General features: G+C 30.9%; 3 protein-coding genes across 4 annotated transcripts; all 3 read right to left on the bottom strand.

The window, feature by feature from the left end:
• Positions 1-1,034: 1,034 nt before the first annotated feature.
• LOC108328360 (transcription factor HY5-like) lies at positions 1,035-9,611 on the bottom strand. 2 transcript variants are annotated; one of them, XM_052873869.1, is made up of 4 exons: positions 9,353-9,611; positions 8,404-8,599; positions 1,388-1,469; positions 1,035-1,301 (listed from the first exon to the last, which is right to left on the bottom strand). In XM_052873869.1, the coding sequence occupies exons 1-4, from the start codon at positions 9,498-9,500 to the stop codon at positions 1,254-1,256; spliced, it is 474 nt and encodes a 157-aa protein (XP_052729829.1). In that variant the 5' UTR covers positions 9,501-9,611; the 3' UTR covers positions 1,035-1,253. The 2 variants fall into 2 exon arrangements, with proteins under 2 accessions (XP_052729829.1, XP_017417708.1); XM_017562219.2 differs by having other exon boundaries at positions 1,388-1,544; positions 9,353-9,608.
• A 5,749-nt stretch (positions 9,612-15,360) lies between these two features.
• LOC128195535 (transcription factor HY5-like) lies at positions 15,361-16,683 on the bottom strand. Its single transcript, XM_052873443.1, has 2 exons — positions 16,423-16,683; positions 15,361-15,669 (listed from the first exon to the last, which is right to left on the bottom strand). The coding sequence occupies exons 1-2, from the start codon at positions 16,568-16,570 to the stop codon at positions 15,380-15,382; spliced, it is 438 nt and encodes a 145-aa protein (XP_052729403.1). The 5' UTR covers positions 16,571-16,683; the 3' UTR covers positions 15,361-15,379.
• A 5,748-nt stretch (positions 16,684-22,431) lies between these two features.
• LOC128195534 (transcription factor HY5-like) lies at positions 22,432-23,753 on the bottom strand. Its single transcript, XM_052873442.1, has 2 exons — positions 23,493-23,753; positions 22,432-22,739 (listed from the first exon to the last, which is right to left on the bottom strand). Exons 1-2 carry the CDS (start codon positions 23,638-23,640, stop codon positions 22,450-22,452), a joined length of 438 nt encoding a protein of 145 aa, XP_052729402.1. The 5' UTR covers positions 23,641-23,753; the 3' UTR covers positions 22,432-22,449.
• Between the last annotated feature and the right edge of the window lie 280 nt (positions 23,754-24,033).

Raw genomic sequence — 24,033 nt, 5'->3', positions numbered from 1 at the left:
CCTTATGTTATTTCTCTGCAGCCCCACCCCTCACTCTCCATTTCTCTCATTCTCGTTTCATAATTTCTTTTCACTTTGTTCGTTATTTCTTCTTCATTTTTGGTACGTTGGTGGTGCCTTGGTGGTGCGGGCTTCGTGCTGGTCGTGCTCTGTGATCTTTGCTCTTTTGCTCCTCTATGTTATACCTGCGTTATTATGTGTACATGAAGAAGAAAATGAAACGCGAAGACCTCAACGGATATGGAAGGTCCGTTGGGCCTTCAACGGATGTTGATATCCGTCGACAGATTTTCACATCCATTAAAGGGTTACCATCTTCCTTTCGCACCTGAGACAAACCTCCTCTACTACTGACACCACCACAACCTTCAAGCACCACCACCAAGACCGAGCTTTGCCACCATTGGATCAGTTCCTTGCACCATCACTAAGCTTTGCAACCTCCTACCAAGCACACCACATTTACAGAGACACACTCACAATTAGAGGGGAAGAAGAAAATGAGAGCTGATTTCTGTGTGGAAGTGGTGGAGGTGTCGGGGTGCATTCATATAGGGGACCCATATTAATATTTCATTAATGAAGTTGGTGAAAATTAACCTCAATAATTAAATATTACTGAAGGACAAAAGAGGAATGATGGTGTACAGAGCAACTCTCAAATTCTTGTGTATGTGAAACCATAACACGCTTATGCAAACTATAGATATTCAGTTAGATTTTCAGTAATATATCAAAATATTTTTATATATATTTGTAATATATTTTAAAAATACAAAGGAATAATAAAAAATCTAATAAAGAACCCAAATTCGAATATGCATACGAGTGTTCTACTCTGCCTTTGTTGCGCTCAAAGGAGAATCAACCTACAACATGTTCTAGAAAATACATAATCCAAAACAACACTCATGAAGTTTTACAATTAGCTTTTAAAACTTTTTCATATATAATGTTTTCAATTACTTGTTTCTTATAACTAAAGTGATTAATAAACAATTTAATATGTTTGAAGAAATACATAATGCTTAGGGTTTTAAAGGAAAGAAACATTAAGATTTTACAAAACTTTTGGAAGATTTTAAGGATACAAGGATTCCACCACTAGACAAAGTACTAGGTTTAAATATTTTATAGATTCAGACACACCTTTTTTGTTGTGTTATCACCAACAAAAAGGAATTGATAAAAGAAGAAACTATAAACACAACTGAGTCTTCTAGAAGCCTTATTCATTTAACTAAACAAATTATCTACGCTTCATTGTTGTGGTCAACTTTGGCCCTGGTGTTCATGAGAACCTGCCAAGTAAATGATTCCAGATATTTCAATTTAACTTGAACTGTTTGGTTTATGTATAAATATAATGTAGTGAGTGTGAAATTACCTTTCGCAGCATGGTGTTTTCATTGATCAACGTTGAAATTTGCCCTTCTAAATTGGTATTCTTCTCTTCCAACTCCAGAGCTCTTGATTCCAAGTCATTTACGTAAACCTTTTTCCTTTCACGAGCTTGTTGAGCAGAAACCCTGTTCCTTAACAACCTGGTTGTAACGTCAGACGTCATACACTAGTTTCTAATACATGTATCTTTTATATTTGAAAAACGACAATAAAATATTAGTAGTCTATGAACTATATATATGACATTCTTAATCTATAAATGTTATGTTGTTAAGGCATAGATGAGATATTTGACATGAATAAGTGAGAGTCTAATTACAAAAATTATGTTATCAACGATTTATGATTTTTATAATCATAAATAATAATAAAATTTGATTAATATAATCAAGCTAATTAGTGTAAAACAAGTAAGACGATCATAGAACTACTTAAAAGCGCAACACAGTTTTTGTTTTTTTTGCAAATACTTGATGCTACTCAAGTAGAAGACGATGTGAACAACACTAAAACTAAACTACATGTAGATGCCGTATAATCTAAGGATGAAACTTGAAATGTGAGATACTCCACATTTTCATGAATGTTTACTTGCGCATTCTAAGTTGATTCTAACACAACGAACCAATTCCTTGCGTTTGAATGCAGAAATACTGAGGGATTTGCAAAGTTAAAGTTTTCCAACAGCTAACATGTTGAGTTTTGTAGAGAAAGTTGTCAGCACAAGGACACCATGTTATCAAAACTCTAACTTAGGAACAATTGAGCAAGCACACAAGTTTGGAAAGTCTTTTTCTTTTTTTCGACAATGTATAAATATATATAAATATTAGAGTATTTGAATTGTTACAATTTTTATACAAAAAAATATGCATTCAATTTGTATAACATAAATGTACATAAGGAGGCTATGTATATATAATCTAAATTTCCTGTTGTATACCTTTTCATTCATAAATAAATTTGACAGATATAACAAGTATTTCAAATTATTGAATATTATAACACGTATAATATATAATCATTAACAATTAATGTTAAACCAAGTTGTGATTTCTTCATAATTTTTAACCATTATTAGTTGGATGTTTATAAATAGAAGTTATTTCATGTAGAAAATATTAATACCCTACATGTGATTCTAGTAAACTGAATATGTTGCATGCAAACATAGGGCAAAAAATAGAAGACTGTCTACTATATGACCTTAACAAAATTAATATTAGTTGTAAACTTTTTCTCTTGTAAAAAGAATGTTTAAAAAATTTCTCTCTTCTTTGTAAAAGTCTCCTTGTAACCTTTTAAGCAACCTTTGTTGTATTGACAAAAGTGACATTCTCAACTCAAAATTCAAAAGGATAGGAATAACATAATGTGACCATGCTTCAAAGTAAGAGGAGTTAAATGATAACTAAAAATGACTTTGTATACTCAAGTATAAGCTAAAACAAATGTAAGAATATAGTTGTAATCACTTTAATTAGCAAAAATATTTATAATTTTTAAAGAACAATTTGACATAGCAAAGTTGGAATGAACCTGTTGAATATAATAAAAATTATGTATAGTATTAATCTCCCTTGTATTGAATATACACACCGGGTATTCTATTTATAATAGAAAAAATATGGGTTAAGTCCAAAATACAACTAAGAAATAATAACAAACAAATTAAAGATAAAATATATAAGATATCTAACAATCTAATATATCTAGCATTCTCCCTCAAGTTGGTGTATACAAATCGTATCTATCAAGTTTGTTATAAATATAATCAATTCTCGACTTCCATAAAGGCTTCCTGAAAATATATGTTAACTAATCACTTTAATTGATGAATTTAGTCTTGATGTCTCTAGATACAATCTTCTCTCAAATGAAATGATAGTCAATATGAATGTGTTTGGTCCTCTCATGAAAGACAAAATTATAACTAATGTGAAGAATTGCTTGATTGTCACATATATAATTCATTTGAGTGACATCTTCAAATTGTAACTCTCTAAGTAATTGCTTAAGCCAAACAAGCTCAAAAGTGGTTAAGGTTATGAACTAGATCTTGCAACAACACTTTGTTTCTTCCTTTTTCAAGAGATCAAGTTACCACCAATGGAGACACAATATCCTAATGTAGACTTTCTATTAGAATGAGATCCTACCCAATCAACATCTGAATAACAAACCGCTCTTATATAATTATTAGAACCATATAACAACTCTTTTCCAAGGGATCTTTTAATGTACTTTAATATATGGATAAATGGATTTCAATGAACTTCACACGAGGAAATAAGGAATTTACTTACCACACTAACTACAAAGCAAATGTTAGGATGAGTAATTGTAAGATAATTCAATTTTTTAACTAGTCTTCTATATTTCTCAGGATCTGACATAGGCTCTCCTTGTTTTTGTAGAAGTTTAGTATTAGGATCCATGACTGTGTCAACAAATTTTGAAAGTTTCCTTCAAAATATGCATACCGCCTTTGAGATATAACAATACCATCATTGGATTGTGTCACCTCAATACCCAAGAAATATCTAAGTTTTCCAAGATCTTTAGTTTGAAAATGGTTGCAAATATGTTTCATCTGAGAGATGTCATGATTGTCATTGTTTGTAAGAACATCAACATATACTATCAAGTAGACACATCCAACACTCGAATGACGATAAAAAATTTAATGATCTACCTCACACTTAGTCATACTAAATTATTGAACCATGTTACTAAATTTTACAAACCAGACCCTAGGAGACTGTTTTAGGCCATATAAAGATTTACGAAGACAACATACCAACCCAAAAGACTCCTCTTGAGCAATAAATCCTAGAGGTTGCTCCATACAAATCTCTTCTTGCAAATCTCCGTTGAGGAATGTATTTTTCACATCCAATTGATAAAGAGGTCATTGTTGAAGAGCCGCCATAGATATGAATAAATGAACAAATGTCATATTTTCCACGAAATAAAAAGTATCACCATAATCCAACCCAAAAATTTATGTGTAACATTTTCTACAAGACGGGCTTTGATTATGTGGAACATATAACATACTTTCCTGACAGTAATGGGATAAGCTCCCAAACTCCACTCTTCGAAACAACACTTAGTTTATCTAGCATGGCCTGACTCCAACCAGGATGGGCTAAGACATTAGTAACATATTTTGGGATGGTCATAAAAGAAATAAATGAAAGGTGGGTATAAAGAGGTGAAGACAATCTATCGTAGCTTAAAGCAATATAATATGGAGAGGGATTATGAGTAAAACATATACTTTTTCGGAGGGCAATTGGAAAGGTAGACTCAATTGTTGGAGTCAGAGGAGACAGAGTAGTTGGCACTAGAATTAAGTCACTTGGTGATTGTTGAGATACATCTAGAGGACTAGGCACAATTAGAGGAGCATGAATAATAGAAATATTGACTCTATTATAAGAGGACATATCAGAAAAAGAATGATCGTTAAAATAAAAGGAAGATTCATGCAAGGTGACATCTACAACACAGGAGTAGAGGCAGGAGGCAATAATTCATTAAATTCATGAAAAAGAGCATGAATTTTACCCATATAATAAGCCATAGAGTCCTGATGTTGAGGAGTAACAACATTTAAAAGATCATGACAAACACCATAAAGACGTTGAGTATCATTGGTGTATAATAATTTGACGTGTTCTTAGATTTCAAAATATGTTTCATAGGAACGAAAAATTTGTTTTAAAGAAGAGTGAAGGGTACCCTTGAGAACAATGTATAACTCAGCATCAACTTTCAACCAATGGGTAACCATAGCAGAATCAATAGTTGTCACATATGATCAACAAACCCCTGACTATTAAGTCAAAATTTAATGTATGATGCCCAAGTCACATAATTAGTGTCATCTAACTAATAAATAGATAAATGAGAATTGACATAGTTAGTATATATGGATGGGTCAGATGTACTGGTGATAGAAGATAGGTCAAAAGGGAAAGAATCCATGAACAAGCAAGAGAGAGTAGAAACCTAAAACCCGAAAGAGGCATAATCAACACAACAAGGCTAGATCTAGAGAGAGGAGGTCACAACGAGTCCAACGAAGGTGGTCGACAATAGAGACGATGACACAAGCGTTTTGACGAGAGGCTAGAGAGTATGGCAGAAGCGAACTTTAATCGGTGGTGAGAGCTCGTATGAACTCTAATGGCAGCGATCTTGATGGCGTTGTGGTTGCTTGGCCGAGACGAGCAAAACCATGTGGTTGCCAATTGAAACTAATGCTCCGATAACAGTGACAACAATGGCTCTGACGATAACAATGATGGTTGTATTGGGCAGGGGCGGCGAACATTTTTCCAAAGAATCTTAGGTTCTAAATACTTGTTGAATATAGTGAAAACTATCTATGAGATTAATCTCTCTTGTGTTGGATATACACATAGGCTACTCTGTTAATAATAAAAGAAATATGAATTAAACCTAAATTACAAATAAGGAACAATAACAAACTAATTAAAGATAAAAGATAAAGATAAGATATATAAGATACCTAATAATCTAATATATCTAACATAATCAATATAAAAAAAAAATTATTTGTGTACAATCTATTGGTTATTCTTATATATGCTTGTGGAATTGTTTTTAATCAAGCTCTATTCAAACCCCTTATAGAACTAGCATTTTATTTTAGTTATATGAAAGATAACTTTTTCGGGTAAGTTCTTTGTAGAATGAAAAGAATGGATCCAAAACACTATAATGGAGATCGAGGGACAAGTTGTAAACAAACAATCTTTAATTAGTGGTGAAAAGTTTGACTATTAGAAGTAGAAGATGATTATTTTCTTCAAATTGTGTCATATTAATATAGTGAACATAGTGGAGGATGACTAATTATACTAATGTGGACAAATCAAACAAACTCTTTGTTACAAGTGGGATCGATTGTCAATCAGAAAAGTCAAGTCAAAATCAAATCATGATACTTAAACTACTACTTAAAATAGAAATAGTTTCACCCTAACTATGTTATAGCTTTTAACCTAGTGTTAAGACTTAGTCCAATAACTAATATTGAGTCAAGATCACAAATTTTATTTCCAATGGAACAATTGTTGAAGGGGGTGATTAATGTGTTTGAAATAAATTGTGTTGTGGGGAAGACTATTTGAGTTTGGTAATCATGATGCTTAGATTGCTACACTTTAGATTAGAAAGAGTCACATTCTATTATTAAATATAATTTTTCCTACAAGTAAACATTTGATCCAACACATTTACCTATAACTCTTTTTGGTGAGAAAAAAATAGAGATACTACTTATTTCCAAACTCTTAACTCATTTGATTGTGCTTTACTGAAAGAAGAGTACTCCAAGGTTCACGCATTCAAGAAAGATGGAATTTGTTTCAATATAAAGAAAGATTCTAAATATAGAGGGAGAAGGAAAGTTTTAAATGACTCCACCTCAAGAAAAGATAACCCAGGTTTTTTGCTTTGAATGCAATAAGTGCAAAAAACAAACAAACAAGAAGACAATAATATTATGCAAAAAGAAAATCAAGAGAGTGTTTATGTCGACATGGAAGGACTTAAAGAACTTTGAGAAATGGAGAGAGAGAGTATTCAACTTGTATCTTATGAGAGATACATCAGCAAACCACTTACTAAACAAGTCTATTTTTGGTACACAATTTCTTAGCTATTCTGATATATGTATTGAAAAAATATAGGAAGACATTTTCAAATAATTAGGCGAACTTCTTTTAGCATATCTAACAAGCGACTCATTGCAAATTTTTCTTTTATAAAAAAAGTATATTAAAAGCTTTATTCAACTTTTCTTAAAACACTACAAAAAAAAATTATTAACTAACAACTAAATTTAGAGATAAAAAATAATTAATCATTATATTAACTAGTTAAACACCATTTTAGAAATTAAAAATTATTAATATCTAAAATATTATATATTATTAATAAAAAGTTATAATTAATTTGTGAATTCTAGTCTAAATTGATCTTTAACATTGGTAACTCGTTATTTTTATTGATTCTAAAATCTTATAACTAATATTAAAAGACCAATTTAGATTCTAATTCACAAATGAAATAAAAAAAATTTATATATCATTTTAAATACAAATATTTTTAATTTATAAACTAGTGTTTAAATTAATAAATATAATGAATAATTATTTTTTGTCTATTATTTTTGTCTTTAATTACTATTTAATGATTTTTCTTGAAATCAACCTTTTATTTTAATTATTTGTGTTTAAATGTATAAGATGTCACAAGAGTAATGTTATTTTATATGCTAGAAATAATAATGTAAACAAATCCTTCGAAATGAATGTTTTTCGTCGTAATATGCATTATATATTACTAATAGAGAAGGTAGCATATATAATATTAAAACATTAAACAAGAAAATTATATAAAATTAAGTGACATTTTATACAAATATATATAAATAAAATATTTTTTACTTTATACCTTTACAATTTCAAACAGTCATTTTTAGGTAGTTGTGTTTATTAAATTATAAATCAAAGAAAAATTTCTCCAAAGGTACAATTTAGTTTATACTTTAATGAGAAAATGGTATATATACTGCATTTCCTGAAAATCATTTGATACTATAATTAAGTTCCTTTTACACATTTTTTTCTTTTACTTTTATTTTTAAATTTAATCATATAAATTAAAAGTGACTAACTAAATTGACTAAATATTAATCGAACATGTTCATATAAAAATTACTCTTTTAAGTTTAGGTTTGATTATTTTTTAGTTATATTATCCATTTTTTTAATTGAATTGGATTAAATATTTTATTAAAAAAGTCTAAATTGAACAAAATAAATAAATACATTAATAATATAATGACAAATAATGAAGTCTGAAGTTCAAAATTTAACCTTTATTTTGCTGCTAAAATATGAAGTAGCTAGGTTTTGCATTTTGTTTTGCAGTTGCAGATAAATGTATTTGCGTACATACCGTTTGTGGCGTCTATGCTCTTTGTCGACAGGGTTTCTTCCCTGACGCCGTTTTCCAGGGAAACCACAATAATGTATCTGTGGATCTGTCGAGTTACTTTCATTAACATTACTGCTACATGGATTTCTTCCTGCACAATCTACACTTGCTGCAGTTTCCACATCTGGAACAGTGAACACGTCTTCATCGCTATCTTCTGCATCAGATAACAAAACAATTTCTCTTTATTCCTAACCAAATTTATATATACTCTATAATTATAATCCCATCATGTTCATTTTATCTCTAATTTATCAAAAACTTTCGATCCAACTTATACTTTGATTTTATGCCTCTAACTTCGTACTTTTCGTATTGTTCTTAGAGTTGAAGATTCACGTACATCATTCTAGTAAAATTCTAACACAACAAAATACCAAGAGAACAACTGTACTAAAAAAATTATATATCCTTTTAATAATAATGTGTTAATAGAAATGTTAGAAAGATATATTTTTTTTAAGATGTTTTGTTATTGACTCAAATTTACTAAAATAATAGTAAGTTTATTTAGAATTCGCTTCTCTTGTGTCAACAACTACATTTTGAATCTGAGAGCATGTATTTTTTACATGGTTTTATGTAGAGACACATGTTAATTAAAAGGATAAATAAATTAATAATAATTCAATTATAATAATTACTATTTGATGAGTCTAATAGATCAGGATCACGCCCTAATAAATAAATATGTTTGTTTTTCTATTATAATCTTATCAAGTAAAAGAGATCGTATAATAACGAGTTAAAGAGAGTGAAACCTTTATGTTTTGACAGAGCAGATATTATTAGAAAACATTCTGATATTATATAAAAAAAAGAACTTTAAATTTAATTAAATTTGATAAAATTAATGATATATGTATGGAATTAGTATACATAAAGTAATGAAAAGAAAAAAAGGTGTGACCTGTGTTATGTGTTATGGGAGGGAAAGAGTTGCGTGAAGAAGAAGGAGCTCCTGAAGAAGAGGGTGTTCCTCCATCTTTGATCTTGAGTTTAGGGAAAGTAGTGTTGGTGGTGTTTTCCTTAGTATCTACGAGTGTTGGAAGAGACATATATGGTCTGTTTTGGTGTTACGTGTCTGAGATGTTTATTAGTTTGAGAAGGGAATTTCAACGCAGCAATGAGAGTACTTGAATGTGTTTGCAGGGATGGCGTCGCTCTATGATAGAAGGTATAAATGATGCAAAAATGGGACCAGAAAGTTTTGGTTCATAAATGAACACGTTGACGTCAATACAACCAACACTTTCCTACTCTTTCTCTGTGTTTTCGTACGTAAGCTTTACTGTTCACGTACTGCATCGGTTTTTCAGATGTTTAAGCTTTTTCGATGTTAGTTTCATATAGGTAAACATAAATTTATGATATTCAACTTACATAAATTCATAAGTAGATATTTTTCATAAGGATTAAGTTCATTTCTTAAAATATTAGTAGAATTATCTATCCAAAGATCTGTATGAAATTTATCAGTTTTTGGATGTAAAAAATAATACTTTACTATATCTTACTCGAAAAACACTTTTTACTTTTTACTGGCTAATCATTTAACCACAACAAGTGATACTCTTCACGAGAAAAAATGTACACTATATGTGTCAGAAAAAAAAAGTTACTGGGCATATATAAAATAATGCCAAATAGAAAATAGCAAAAAGTATATGAATTTATAAACATAAAAGTGTTTTAGTATATATAAGGAAAATGATACTCGAACAACCAAATTTGACAACATTTGGACACAGCACACGTGTCAGCGTTTGAGCGGCCCACGTTTTGGTTGGAAAAAGCTGCTGCAATCTGAGAATTTCTGATGAAACCTGCTTCAACGCTGACGTGGCGAGGACGGGCACGGGCACGGGCAGTTTGGAGTGTGCGTTTCAAAAATTAAAATGAAAATGAAATATGACTTGGAAAGGGAGTGGTCAGGGGTTTTTGTTTGGCGTTTGAAATTTGAATTTCATTTTTGAACAATTTTAGAGAGAAGTGAAGGTTGAGAGAGAGAGTCTAACCTAGAGAGAGCCCGAGAGAGTTGGAGAAAGGGAGTTCGAGAGAGAGAGAGGTCCGACGGATTGCTTGCCGGAGTGCCGCCGGACAACGTTGAAGGCCGTCGGAGGTCCTCAACTCCTCCAGCCGGTTCCGATTCACGGTCGCCGCAGCTCCGACGTTGGCGAACGAACCGAAGACGGCGTCGTCTTCCCTCCGGCCCAGCGAACTAGGTGCGCGTTCTGAGTCTCGCTTCGTCCCACCTGCTTCCCTCCCTGTGCCGGACCTTTGCATTCACCGCCGGAGTGCCGTCGGAGTGGCGACTGTACGGTGGACGAAAAAGAGGGGTTTTCCGGGTTGTCAGTCCCACCCACACCGTAGGCAATCGTCTCTGTTCCAACCGCCACACCTCGTGTTCACTCAAGGTTAGTTTTTTTTTTATTTCAGTGGAATGAATGTTGAATACGTGCATGATGTTGTTTGTGGATGATTTTGGTTATGTATGATATGTTGTTTGTAAGCTGTAAAAATATGACTTGTTCGATGATGGTGGAATGTTGTTTATGTATGATGGAGGTGGTTTGTTAATAGTATTTATTGGATGAATTAAATGTGTGGTGATTGATACTATGGACATGACACATGGGTTATCACATGGAATCATTAAAAGTGTAGAACTGTAGCACACTAATTCACATTTTATTCCAATTGTTGGAGAAACAAAAGTGCATTCTTTCCAGTCAGTCTGCTACAGATGAAAATAATACAGTTAGTCAATCTTCATCGGACGCCATAAATTCTGGCACTGAGGGTAGGTAAGTTGGCCTCCAAAGTCTTTGTTACTGATTTTTATTTGATTAGTATTTACTTAACATTGTTCTACTTTTCTTTCAGGTGGAGCATTGCAAAATGATTATGTGTACAGCACATTCCTTTATCATCTTTTCGTGTGGTTTGTCAATTTTTATCCTGAAATCTTTTAGCCTTTGTTTACAATAAGTGGTGCCAAACATAGATGTGGATTTGGATGTGTGTTTAGTTGTTTGTTAAAATTTAATTTTGATTTGTGATATTTTTTGTTGGAAACTATATCAAGAGATGTGATATGTGTACGTCAATTTATAGATCTTTGGTGGCATAAAAACATGCAGGGTGATTAGTTGTATAATTAACACCTTTGGCTGAGAGGAGTGATAGGTGTAAATTTTACTTGTTTTTGTTGCTTAAATTGTTGTGCTTTTGAGTAAGTTTTAGTGTTAATTCTCATGAAAAGTATATAATTGTTGATATAATATGGAGAGGGATTATGAGTAAAACATATACTTTTTCGGAGGGCAATTGGAAAGGTAGACTCAATTGTTGGAGTCAGAGGAGACAGAGTAGTTGGCACTAGAATTAAGTCACTTGGTGATTGTTGAGATACATCTAGAGGACTAGGCACAATTAGAGGAGCATGAATAATAGAAATATTGACTCTATTATAAGAGGACATATCAGAAAAAGAATGATCGTTAAAATAAAAGGAAGATTCATGCAAGGTGACATCTACAACACAGGAGTAGAGGCAGGAGGCAATAATTCATTAAATTCATGAAAAAGAGCATGAATTTTACCCATATAATAAGCCATAGAGTCCTGATGTTGAGGAGTAACAACATTTAAAAGATCATGACAAACACCATAAAGACGTTGAGTATCATTGGTGTATAATAATTTGACGTGTTCTTAGATTTCAAAATATGTTTCATAGGAACGAAAAATTTGTTTTAAAGAAGAGTGAAGGGTACCCTTGAGAACAATGTATAACTCAGCATCAACTTTCAACCAATGGGTAACCATAGCAGAATCAATAGTTGTCACATATGATCAACAAACCCCTGACTATTAAGTCAAAATTTAATGTATGATGCCCAAGTCACATAATTAGTGTCATCTAACTAATAAATAGATAAATGAGCATTGACATAGTTAGTATATATGGATGGGTCAGATGTACTGGTGATAGAAGATAGGTCAAAAGGGAAAGAATCCATGAACAAGCAAGAGAGAGTAGAAACCTAAAACCCGAAAGAGGCATAATCAACACAACAAGGCTAGATCTAGAGAGAGGAGGTCACAACGAGTCCAACGAAGGTGGTCGACAATAGAGACGATGACACAAGCGTTTTGACGAGAGGCTAGAGAGTATGGCAGAAGCGAACTTTAATCGGTGGTGAGAGCTCGTATGAACTCTAATGGCAGCGATCTTGATGGCGTTGTGGTTGCTTGGCCGAGACGAGCAAAACCATGTGGTTGCCAATTGAAACTAATGCTCCGATAACAGTGACAACAATGGCTCTGACGATAACAATGATGGTTGTATTGGGCAGGGGCGGCGAACATTTTTCCAAAGAATCTTAGGTTCTAAATACTTGTTGAATATAGTGAAAACTATCTATGAGATTAATCTCTCTTGTGTTGGATATACACATAGGCTACTCTGTTAATAATAAAAGAAATATGAATTAAACCTAAATTACAAATAAGGAACAATAACAAACTAATTAAAGATAAAAGATAAAGATAAGATATATAAGATACCTAATAATCTAATATATCTAACATAATCAATATAAAAAAAAAATTATTTGTGTACAATCTATTGGTTATTCTTATATATGCTTGTGGAATTGTTTTTAATCAAGCTCTATTCAAACCCCTTATAGAACTAGCATTTTATTTTAGTTATATGAAAGATAACTTTTTCGGGTAAGTTCTTTGTAGAATGAAAAGAATGGATCCAAAACACTATAATGGAGATCGAGGGACAAGTTGTAAACAAACAATCTTTAATTAGTGGTGAAAAGTTTGACTATTAGAAGTAGAAGATGATTATTTTCTTCAAATTGTGTCATATTAATATAGTGAACATAGTGGAGGATGACTAATTATACTAATGTGGACAAATCAAACAAACTCTTTGTTACAAGTGGGATCGATTGTCAATCAGAAAAGTCAAGTCAAAATCAAATCATGATACTTAAACTACTACTTAAAATAGAAATAGTTTCACCCTAACTATGTTATAGCTTTTAACCTAGTGTTAAGACTTAGTCCAATAACTAATATTGAGTCAAGATCACAAATTTTATTTCCAATGGAACAATTGTTGAAGGGGGTGATTAATGTGTTTGAAATAAATTGTGTTGTGGGGAAGACTATTTGAGTTTGGTAATCATGATGCTTAGATTGCTACACTTTAGATTAGAAAGAGTCACATTCTATTATTAAATATAATTTTTCCTACAAGTAAACATTTGATCCAACACATTTACCTATAACTCTTTTTGGTGAGAAAAAAATAGAGATACTACTTATTTCCAAACTCTTAACTCATTTGATTGTGCTTTACTGAAAGAAGAGTACTCCAAGGTTCACGCATTCAAGAAAGATGGAATTTGTTTCAATATAAAGAAAGATTCTAAATATAGAGGGAGAAGGAAAGTTTTAAATGACTCCACCTCAAGAAAAGATAACCCAGGTTTTTTGCTTTGAATGCAATAAGTGCAAAAAACAAACAAACAAGAAGACAATAATATTATGCAAAAAGAAAATCAAGAGAGTGTTTATGTCGACATGGAAGGACTTAAAGAACTTTGAGAAATGGAGAGAGAGAGTATTCAACTTGTATCTTATGAGAGATACATCAGCAAACCACTTACTAAACAAGTCTATTTTTGGTACACAATTTCTTAGCTATTCTGATATATGTATTGAAAAAATATAGGAAGACATTTTCAAATAATTAGGCGAACTTCTTTTAGCATATCTAACAAGCGACTCATTGCAAATTTTTCTTTTATAAAAAAAGTATATTAAAAGCTTTATTCAACTTTTCTTAAAACACTACAAAAAAAAATTATTAACTAACAACTAAATTTAGAGATAAAAAATAATTAATCATTATATTAACTAGTTAAACACCATTTTAGAAATTAAAAATTATTAATATCTAAAATATTATATATTATTAATAAAAAGTTATAATTAATTTGTGAATTCTAGTCTAAATTGATCTTTAACATTGGTAACTCGTTATTTTTATTGATTCTAAAATCTTATAACTAATATTAAAAGACCAATTTAGATTCTAATTCACAAATGAAATAAAAAAAATTTATATATCATTTTAAATACAAATATTTTTAATTTATAAACTAGTGTTTAAATTAATAAATATAATGAATAATTATTTTTTGTCTATTATTTTTGTCTTTAATTACTATTTAATGATTTTTCTTGAAATCAACCTTTTATTTTAATTATTTGTGTTTAAATGTATAAGATGTCACAAGAGTAATGTTATTTTATATGCTAGAAATAATAATGTAAACAAATCCTTCGAAATGAATGTTTTTCGTCGTAATATGCATTATATATTACTAATAGAGAAGGTAGCATATATAATATTAAAACATTAAACAAGAAAATTATATAAAATTAAGTGACATTTTATACAAATATATATAAATAAAATATTTTTTACTTTATACCTTTACAATTTCAAACAGTCATTTTTAGGTAGTTGTGTTTATTAAATTATAAATCAAAGAAAAATTTCTCCAAAGGTACAATTTAGTTTATACTTTAATGAGAAAATGGTATATATACTGCATTTCCTGAAAATCATTTGATACTATAATTAAGTTCCTTTTACACATTTTTTTCTTTTACTTTTATTTTTAAATTTAATCATATAAATTAAAAGTGACTAACTAAATTGACTAAATATTAATCGAACATGTTCATATAAAAATTACTCTTTTAAGTTTAGGTTTGATTATTTTTTAGTTATATTATCCATTTTTTTAATTGAATTGGATTAAATATTTTATTAAAAAAGTCTAAATTGAACAAAATAAATAAATACATTAATAATATAATGACAAATAATGAAGTCTGAAGTTCAAAATTTAACCTTTATTTTGCTGCTAAAATATGAAGTAGCTAGGTTTTGCATTTTGTTTTGCAGTTGCAGATAAATGTATTTGCGTACATACCGTTTGTGGCGTCTATGCTCTTTGTCGACAGGGTTTCTTCCCTGACGCCGTTTTCCAGGGAAACCACAATAATGTATCTGTGGATCTGTCGAGTTACTTTCATTAACATTACTGCTACATGGATTTCTTCCTGCACAATCTACACTTGCTGCAGTTTCCACATCTGGAACAGTGAACACGTCTTCATCGCTATCTTCTGCATCAGATAACAAAACAATTTCTCTTTATTCCTAACCAAATTTATATATACTCTATAATTATAATCCCATCATGTTCATTTTATCTCTAATTTATCAAAAACTTTCGATCCAACTTATACTTTGATTTTATGCCTCTAACTTCGTACTTTTCGTATTGTTCTTAGAGTTGAAGATTCACGTACATCATTCTAGTAAAATTCTAACACAACAAAATACCAAGAGAACAACTGTACTAAAAAAATTATATATCCTTTTAATAATAATGTGTTAATAGAAATGTTAGAAAGATATATTTTTTTTAAGATGTTTTGTTATTGACTCAAATTTACTAAAATAATAGTAAGTTTATTTAGAATTCGCTTCTCTTGTGTCAACAACTACATTTTGAATCTGAGAGCATGTATTTTTTACATGGTTTTATGTAGAGACACATGTTAATTAAAAGGATAAATAAATTAATAATAATTCAATTATAATAATTACTATTTGATGAGTCTAATAGATCAGGATCACGCCCTAATAAATAAATATGTTTGTTTTTCTATTATAATCTTATCAAGTAAAAGAGATCGTATAATAACGAGTTAAAGAGAGTGAAACCTTTATGTTTTGACAGAGCAGATATTATTAGAAAACATTCTGATATTATATAAAAAAAAGAACTTTAAATTTAATTAAATTTGATAAAATTAATGATATATGTATGGAATTAGTATACATAAAGTAATGAAAAGAAAAAAAGGTGTGACCTGTGTTATGTGTTATGGGAGGGAAAGAGTTGCGTGAAGAAGAAGGAGCTCCTGAAGAAGAGGGTGTTCCTCCATCTTTGATCTTGAGTTTAGGGAAAGTAGTGTTGGTGGTGTTTTCCTTAGTATCTACGAGTGTTGGAAGAGACATATATGGTCTGTTTTGGTGTTACGTGTCTGAGATGTTTATTAGTTTGAGAAGGGAATTTCAACGCAGCAATGAGAGTACTTGAATGTGTTTGCAGGGATGGCGTCGCTCTATGATAGAAGGTATAAATGATGCAAAAATGGGACCAGAAAGTTTTGGTTCATAAATGAACACGTTGACGTCAATACAACCAACACTTTCCTACTCTTTCTCTGTGTTTTCGTACGTAAGCTTTACTGTTCACGTACTGCATCGGTTTTTCAGATGTTTAAGCTTTTTCGATGTTAGTTTCATATAGGTAAACATAAATTTATGATATTCAACTTACATAAATTCATAAGTAGATATTTTTCATAAGGATTAAGTTCATTTCTTAAAATATTAGTAGAATTATCTATCCAAAGATCTGTATGAAATTTATCAGTTTTTGGATGTAAAAAATAATACTTTACTATATCTTACTCGAAAAACACTTTTTACTTTTTACTGGCTAATCATTTAACCACAACAAGTGATACTCTTCACGAGAAAAAATGTACACTATATGTGTCAGAAAAAAAAAGTTACTGGGCATATATAAAATAATGCCAAATAGAAAATAGCAAAAAGTATATGAATTTATAAACATAAAAGTGTTTTAGTATATATAAGGAAAATGATACTCGAACAACCAAATTTGACAACATTTGGACACAGCACACGTGTCAGCGTTTGAGCGGCCCACGTTTTGGTTGGAAAAAGCTGCTGCAATCTGAGAATTTCTGATGAAACCTGCTTCAACGCTGACGTGGCGAGGACGGGCACGGGCACGGGCAGTTTGGAGTGTGCGTTTCAAAAATTAAAATGAAAATGAAATATGACTTGGAAAGGGAGTGGTCAGGGGTTTTTGTTTGGCGTTTGAAATTTGAATTTCATTTTTGAACAATTTTAGAGAGAAGTGAAGGTTGAGAGAGAGAGTCTAACCTAGAGAGAGCCCGAGAGAGTTGGAGAAAGGGAGTTCGAGAGAGAGAGAGGTCCGACGGATTGCTTGCCGGAGTGCCGCCGGACAACGTTGAAGGCCGTCGGAGGTCCTCAACTCCTCCAGCCGGTTCCGATTCACGGTCGCCGCAGCTCCGACGTTGGCGAACGAACCGAAGACGGCGTCGTCTTCCCTCCGGCCCAGCGAACTAGGTGCGCGTTCTGAGTCTCGCTTCGTCCCACCTGCTTCCCTCCCTGTGCCGGACCTTTGCATTCACCGCCGGAGTGCCGTCGGAGTGGCGACTGTACGGTGGACGAAAAAGAGGGGTTTTCCGGGTTGTCAATCCCACCCACACCGTAGGCAATCGTCTCTGTTCCAACCGCCACACCTCGTGTTCACTCAAGGTTAGTTTTTTTTTTATTTCAGTGGAATGAATGTTGAATACGTGCATGATGTTGTTTGTGGATGATTTTGGTTATGTATGATATGTTGTTTGTAAGCTGTAAAAATATGACTTGTTCGATGATGGTGGAATGTTGTTTATGTATGATGGAGGTGGTTTGTTAATAGTATTTATTGGATGAATTAAATGTGTGGTGATTGATACTATGGACATGACACATGGGTTATCACATGGAATCATTAAAAGTGTAGAACTGTAGCACACTAATTCACATTTTATTCCAATTGTTGGAGAAACAAAAGTGCATTCTTTCCAGTCAGTCTGCTACAGATGAAAATAATACAGTTAGTCAATCTTCATCGGACGCCATAAATTCTGGCACTGAGGGTAGGTAAGTTGGCCTCCAAAGTCTTTGTTACTGATTTTTATTTGATTAGTATTTACTTAACATTGTTCTACTTTTCTTTCAGGTGGAGCATTGCAAAATGATTATGTGTACAGCACATTCCTTTATCATCTTTTCGTGTGGTTTGTCAATTTTTATCCTGAAATCTTTTAGCCTTTGTTTACAGTAAGTGGTGCCAAACATAGATGTGGATTTGGATGTGTGTTTAGTTGTTTGTTAAAATTTAATTTTGATTTGTGATATTTTTTGTTGGAAACTATATCAAGAGATGTGATATGTGTACGTCAATTTATAGATCTTTGGTGGCATAAAAACATGCAGGGTGATTAGTTGTATAATTAACACCTTTGGCTGAGAGGAGTGATAGGTGTAAATTTTACTTGTTTTTGTTGCTTAAATTGTTGTGCTTTTGAGTAAGTTTTAGTGTTAATTCTCATGAAAAGTATATAATTGTTGATATAATATGGAGAGGGATTATGAGTAAAACATATACTTTTTCGGAGGGCAATTGGAAAGGTAGACTCAATTGTTGGAGTCAGAGGAGACAGAGTAGTTGGCACTAGAATTAAGTCACTTGGTGATTGTTGAGATACATCTAGAGGACTAGGCACAATTAGAGGAGCATGAATAATAGAAATATTGACTCTATTATAAGAGGACATATCAGAAAAAGAATGATCGTTAAAATAAAAGGAAGATTCATGCAAGGTGACATCTACAACACAGGAGTAGAGGCAGGAGGCAATAATTCATTAAATTCATGAAAAAGAGCATGAATTTTACCCATATAATAAGCCATAGAGTCCTGATGTTGAGGAGTAACAACATTTAAAAGATCATGACAAACACCATAAAGACGTTGAGTATCATTGGTGTATAATAATTTGACGTGTTCTTAGATTTCAAAATATGTTTCATAGGAACGAAAAATTTGTTTTAAAGAAGAGTGAAGGGTACCCTTGAGAACAATGTATAACTCAGCATCAACTTTCAACCAATGGGTAACCATAGCAGAATCAATAGTTGTCACATATGATCAACAAACCCCTGACTATTAAGTCAAAATTTAATGTATGATGCCCAAGTCACATAATTAGTGTCATCTAACTAATAAATAGATAAATGAGCATTGACATAGTTAGTATATATGGATGGGTCAGATGTACTGGTGATAGAAGATAGGTCAAAAGGGAAAGAATCCATGAACAAGCAAGAGAGAGTAGAAACCTAAAACCCGAAAGAGGCATAATCAACACAACAAGGCTAGATCTAGAGAGAGGAGGTCACAACGAGTCCAACGAAGGTGGTCGACAATAGAGACGATGACACAAGCGTTTTGACGAGAGGCTAGAGAGTATGGCAGAAGCGAACTTTAATCGGTGGTGAGAGCTCGTATGAACTCTAATGGCAGCGATCTTGATGGCGTTGTGGTTGCTTGGCCGAGACGAGCAAAACCATGTGGTTGCCAATTGAAACTAATGCTCCGATAACAGTGACAACAATGGCTCTGACGATAACAATGATGGTTGTATTGGGCAGGGGCGGCGAACATTTTTCCAAAGAATCTTAGGTTCTAAATACTTGTTGAATATAGTGAAAACTATCTATGAGATTAATCTCTCTTGTGTTGGATATACACATAGGCTACTCTGTTAATAATAAAAGAAATATGAATTAAACCTAAATTACAAATAAGGAACAATAACAAACTAATTAAAGATAAAAGATAAAGATAAGATATATAAGATACCTAATAATCTAATATATCTAACATAATCAATATAAAAAAAAAATTATTTGTGTACAATCTATTGGTTATTCTTATATATGCTTGTGGAATTGTTTTTAATCAAGCTCTATTCAAACCCCTTATAGAACTAGCATTTTATTTTAGTTATATGAAAGATAACTTTTTCGGGTAAGTTCTTTGTAGAATGAAAAGAATGGATCCAAAACACTATAATGGAGATCGAGGGACAAGTTGTAAACAAACAATCTTTAATTAGTGGTGAAAAGTTTGACTATTAGAAGTAGAAGATGATTATTTTCTTCAAATTGTGTCATATTAATATAGTGAACATAGTGGAGGATGACTAATTATACTAATGTGGACAAATCAAACAAACTCTTTGTTACAAGTGGGATCGATTGTCAATCAGAAAAGTCAAGTCAAAATCAAATCATGATACTTAAACTACTACTTAAAATAGAAATAGTTTCACCCTAACTATGTTATAGCTTTTAACCTAGTGTTAAGACTTAGTCCAATAACTAATATTGAGTCAAGATCACAAATTTTATTTCCAATGGAACAATTGTTGAAGGGGGTGATTAATGTGTTTGAAATAAATTGTGTTGTGGGGAAGACTATTTGAGTTTGGTAATCATGATGCTTAGATTGCTACACTTTAGATTAGAAAGAGTCACATTCTATTATTAAATATAATTTTTCCTACAAGTAAACATTTGATCCAACACATTTACCTATAACTCTTTTTGGTGAGAAAAAAATAGAGATACTACTTATTTCCAAACTCTTAACTCATTTGATTGTGCTTTACTGAAAGAAGAGTACTCCAAGGTTCACGCATTCAAGAAAGATGGAATTTGTTTCAATATAAAGAAAGATTCTAAATATAGAGGGAGAAGGAAAGTTTTAAATGACTCCACCTCAAGAAAAGATAACCCAGGTTTTTTGCTTTGAATGCAATAAGTGCAAAAAACAAACAAACAAGAAGACAATAATATTATGCAAAAAGAAAATCAAGAGAGTGTTTATGTCGACATGGAAGGACTTAAAGAACTTTGAGAAATGGAGAGAGAGAGTATTCAACTTGTATCTTATGAGAGATACATCAGCAAACCACTTACTAAACAAGTCTATTTTTGGTACACAATTTCTTAGCTATTCTGATATATGTATTGAAAAAATATAGGAAGACATTTTCAAATAATTAGGCGAACTTCTTTTAGCATATCTAACAAGCGACTCATTGCAAATTTTTCTTTTATAAAAAAAGTATATTAAAAGCTTTATTCAACTTTTCTTAAAACACTACAAAAAAAAATTATTAACTAACAACTAAATTTAGAGATAAAAAATAATTAATCATTATATTAACTAGTTAAACACCATTTTAGAAATTAAAAATTATTAATATCTAAAATATTATATATTATTAATAAAAAGTTATAATTAATTTGTGAATTCTAGTCTAAATTGATCTTTAACATTGGTAACTCGTTATTTTTATTGATTCTAAAATCTTATAACTAATATTAAAAGACCAATTTAGATTCTAATTCACAAATGAAATAAAAAAAATTTATATATCATTTTAAATACAAATATTTTTAATTTATAAACTAGTGTTTAAATTAATAAATATAATGAATAATTATTTTTTGTCTATTATTTTTGTCTTTAATTACTATTTAATGATTTTTCTTGAAATCAACCTTTTATTTTAATTATTTGTGTTTAAATGTATAAGATGTCACAAGAGTAATGTTATTTTATATGCTAGAAATAATAATGTAAACAAATCCTTCGAAATGAATGTTTTTCGTCGTAATATGCATTATATATTACTAATAGAGAAGGTAGCATATATAATATTAAAACATTAAACAAGAAAATTATATAAAATTAAGTGACATTTTATACAAATATATATAAATAAAATATTTTTTACTTTATACCTTTACAATTTCAAACAGTCATTTTTAGGTAGTTGTGTTTATTAAATTATAAATCAAAGAAAAATTTCTCCAAAGGTACAATTTAGTTTATACTTTAATGAGAAAATGGTATATATACTGCATTTCCTGAAAATCATTTGATACTATAATTAAGTTCCTTTTACACATTTTTTTCTTTTACTTTTATTTTTAAATTTAATCATATAAATTAAAAGTGACTAACTAAATTGACTAAATATTAATCGAACATGTTCATATAAAAATTACTCTTTTAAGTTTAGGTTTGATTATTTTTTAGTTATATTATCCATTTTTTTAATTGAATTGGATTAAATATTTTATTAAAAAAGTCTAAATTGAACAAAATAAATAAATACATTAATAATATAATGACAAATAATGAAGTCTGAAGTTCAAAATTTAACCTTTATTTTGCTGCTAAAATATGAAGTAGCTAGGTTTTGCATTTTGTTTTGCAGTTGCAGATAAATGTATTTGCGTACATACCGTTTGTGGCGTCTATGCTCTTTGTCGACAGGGTTTCTTCCCTGACGCCGTTTTCCAGGGAAACCACAATAATGTATCTGTGGATCTGTCGAGTTACTTTCATTAACATTACTGCTACATGGATTTCTTCCTGCACAATCTACACTTGCTGCAGTTTCCACATCTGGAACAGTGAACACGTCTTCATCGCTATCTTCTGCATCAGATAACAAAACAATTTCTCTTTATTCCTAACCAAATTTATATATACTCTATAATTATAATCCCATCATGTTCATTTTATCTCTAATTTATCAAAAACTTTCGATCCAACTTATACTTTGATTTTATGCCTCTAACTTCGTACTTTTCGTATTGTTCTTAGAGTTGAAGATTCACGTACATCATTCTAGTAAAATTCTAACACAACAAAATACCAAGAGAACAACTGTACTAAAAAAATTATATATCCTTTTAATAATAATGTGTTAATAGAAATGTTAGAAAGATATATTTTTTTTAAGATGTTTTGTTATTGACTCAAATTTACTAAAATAATAGTAAGTTTATTTAGAATTCGCTTCTCTTGTGTCAACAACTACATTTTGAATCTGAGAGCATGTATTTTTTACATGGTTTTATGTAGAGACACATGTTAATTAAAAGGATAAATAAATTAATAATAATTCAATTATAATAATTACTATTTGATGAGTCTAATAGATCAGGATCACGCCCTAATAAATAAATATGTTTGTTTTTCTATTATAATCTTATCAAGTAAAAGAGATCGTATAATAACGAGTTAAAGAGAGTGAAACCTTTATGTTTTGACAGAGCAGATATTATTAGAAAACATTCTGATATTATATAAAAAAAAGAACTTTAAATTTAATTAAATTTGATAAAATTAATGATATATGTATGGAATTAGTATACATAAAGTAATGAAAAGAAAAAAAGGTGTGACCTGTGTTATGTGTTATGGGAGGGAAAGAGTTGCGTGAAGAAGAAGGAGCTCCTGAAGAAGAGGGTGTTCCTCCATCTTTGATCTTGAGTTTAGGGAAAGTAGTGTTGGTGGTGTTTTCCTTAGTATCTACGAGTGTTGGAAGAGACATATATGGTCTGTTTTGGTGTTACGTGTCTGAGATGTTTATTAGTTTGAGAAGGGAATTTCAACGCAGCAATGAGAGTACTTGAATGTGTTTGCAGGGATGGCGTCGCTCTATGATAGAAGGTATAAATGATGCAAAAATGGGACCAGAAAGTTTTGGTTCATAAATGAACACGTTGACGTCAATACAACCAACACTTTCCTACTCTTTCTCTGTGTTTTCGTACGTAAGCTTTACTGTTCACGTACTGCATCGGTTTTTCAGATGTTTAAGCTTTTTCGATGTTAGTTTCATATAGGTAAACATAAATTTATGATATTCAACTTACATAAATTCATAAGTAGATATTTTTCATAAGGATTAAGTTCATTTCTTAAAATATTAGTAGAATTATCT

This window comes from Vigna angularis, chromosome 2 (genome assembly GCF_016808095.1).
Source record: "Vigna angularis cultivar LongXiaoDou No.4 chromosome 2, ASM1680809v1, whole genome shotgun sequence".
In the NCBI taxonomy this organism is placed as follows: Eukaryota; Viridiplantae; Streptophyta; class Magnoliopsida; order Fabales; family Fabaceae; genus Vigna; species Vigna angularis.
This window is presented reverse-complemented; position numbering and strand designations above follow the sequence as displayed.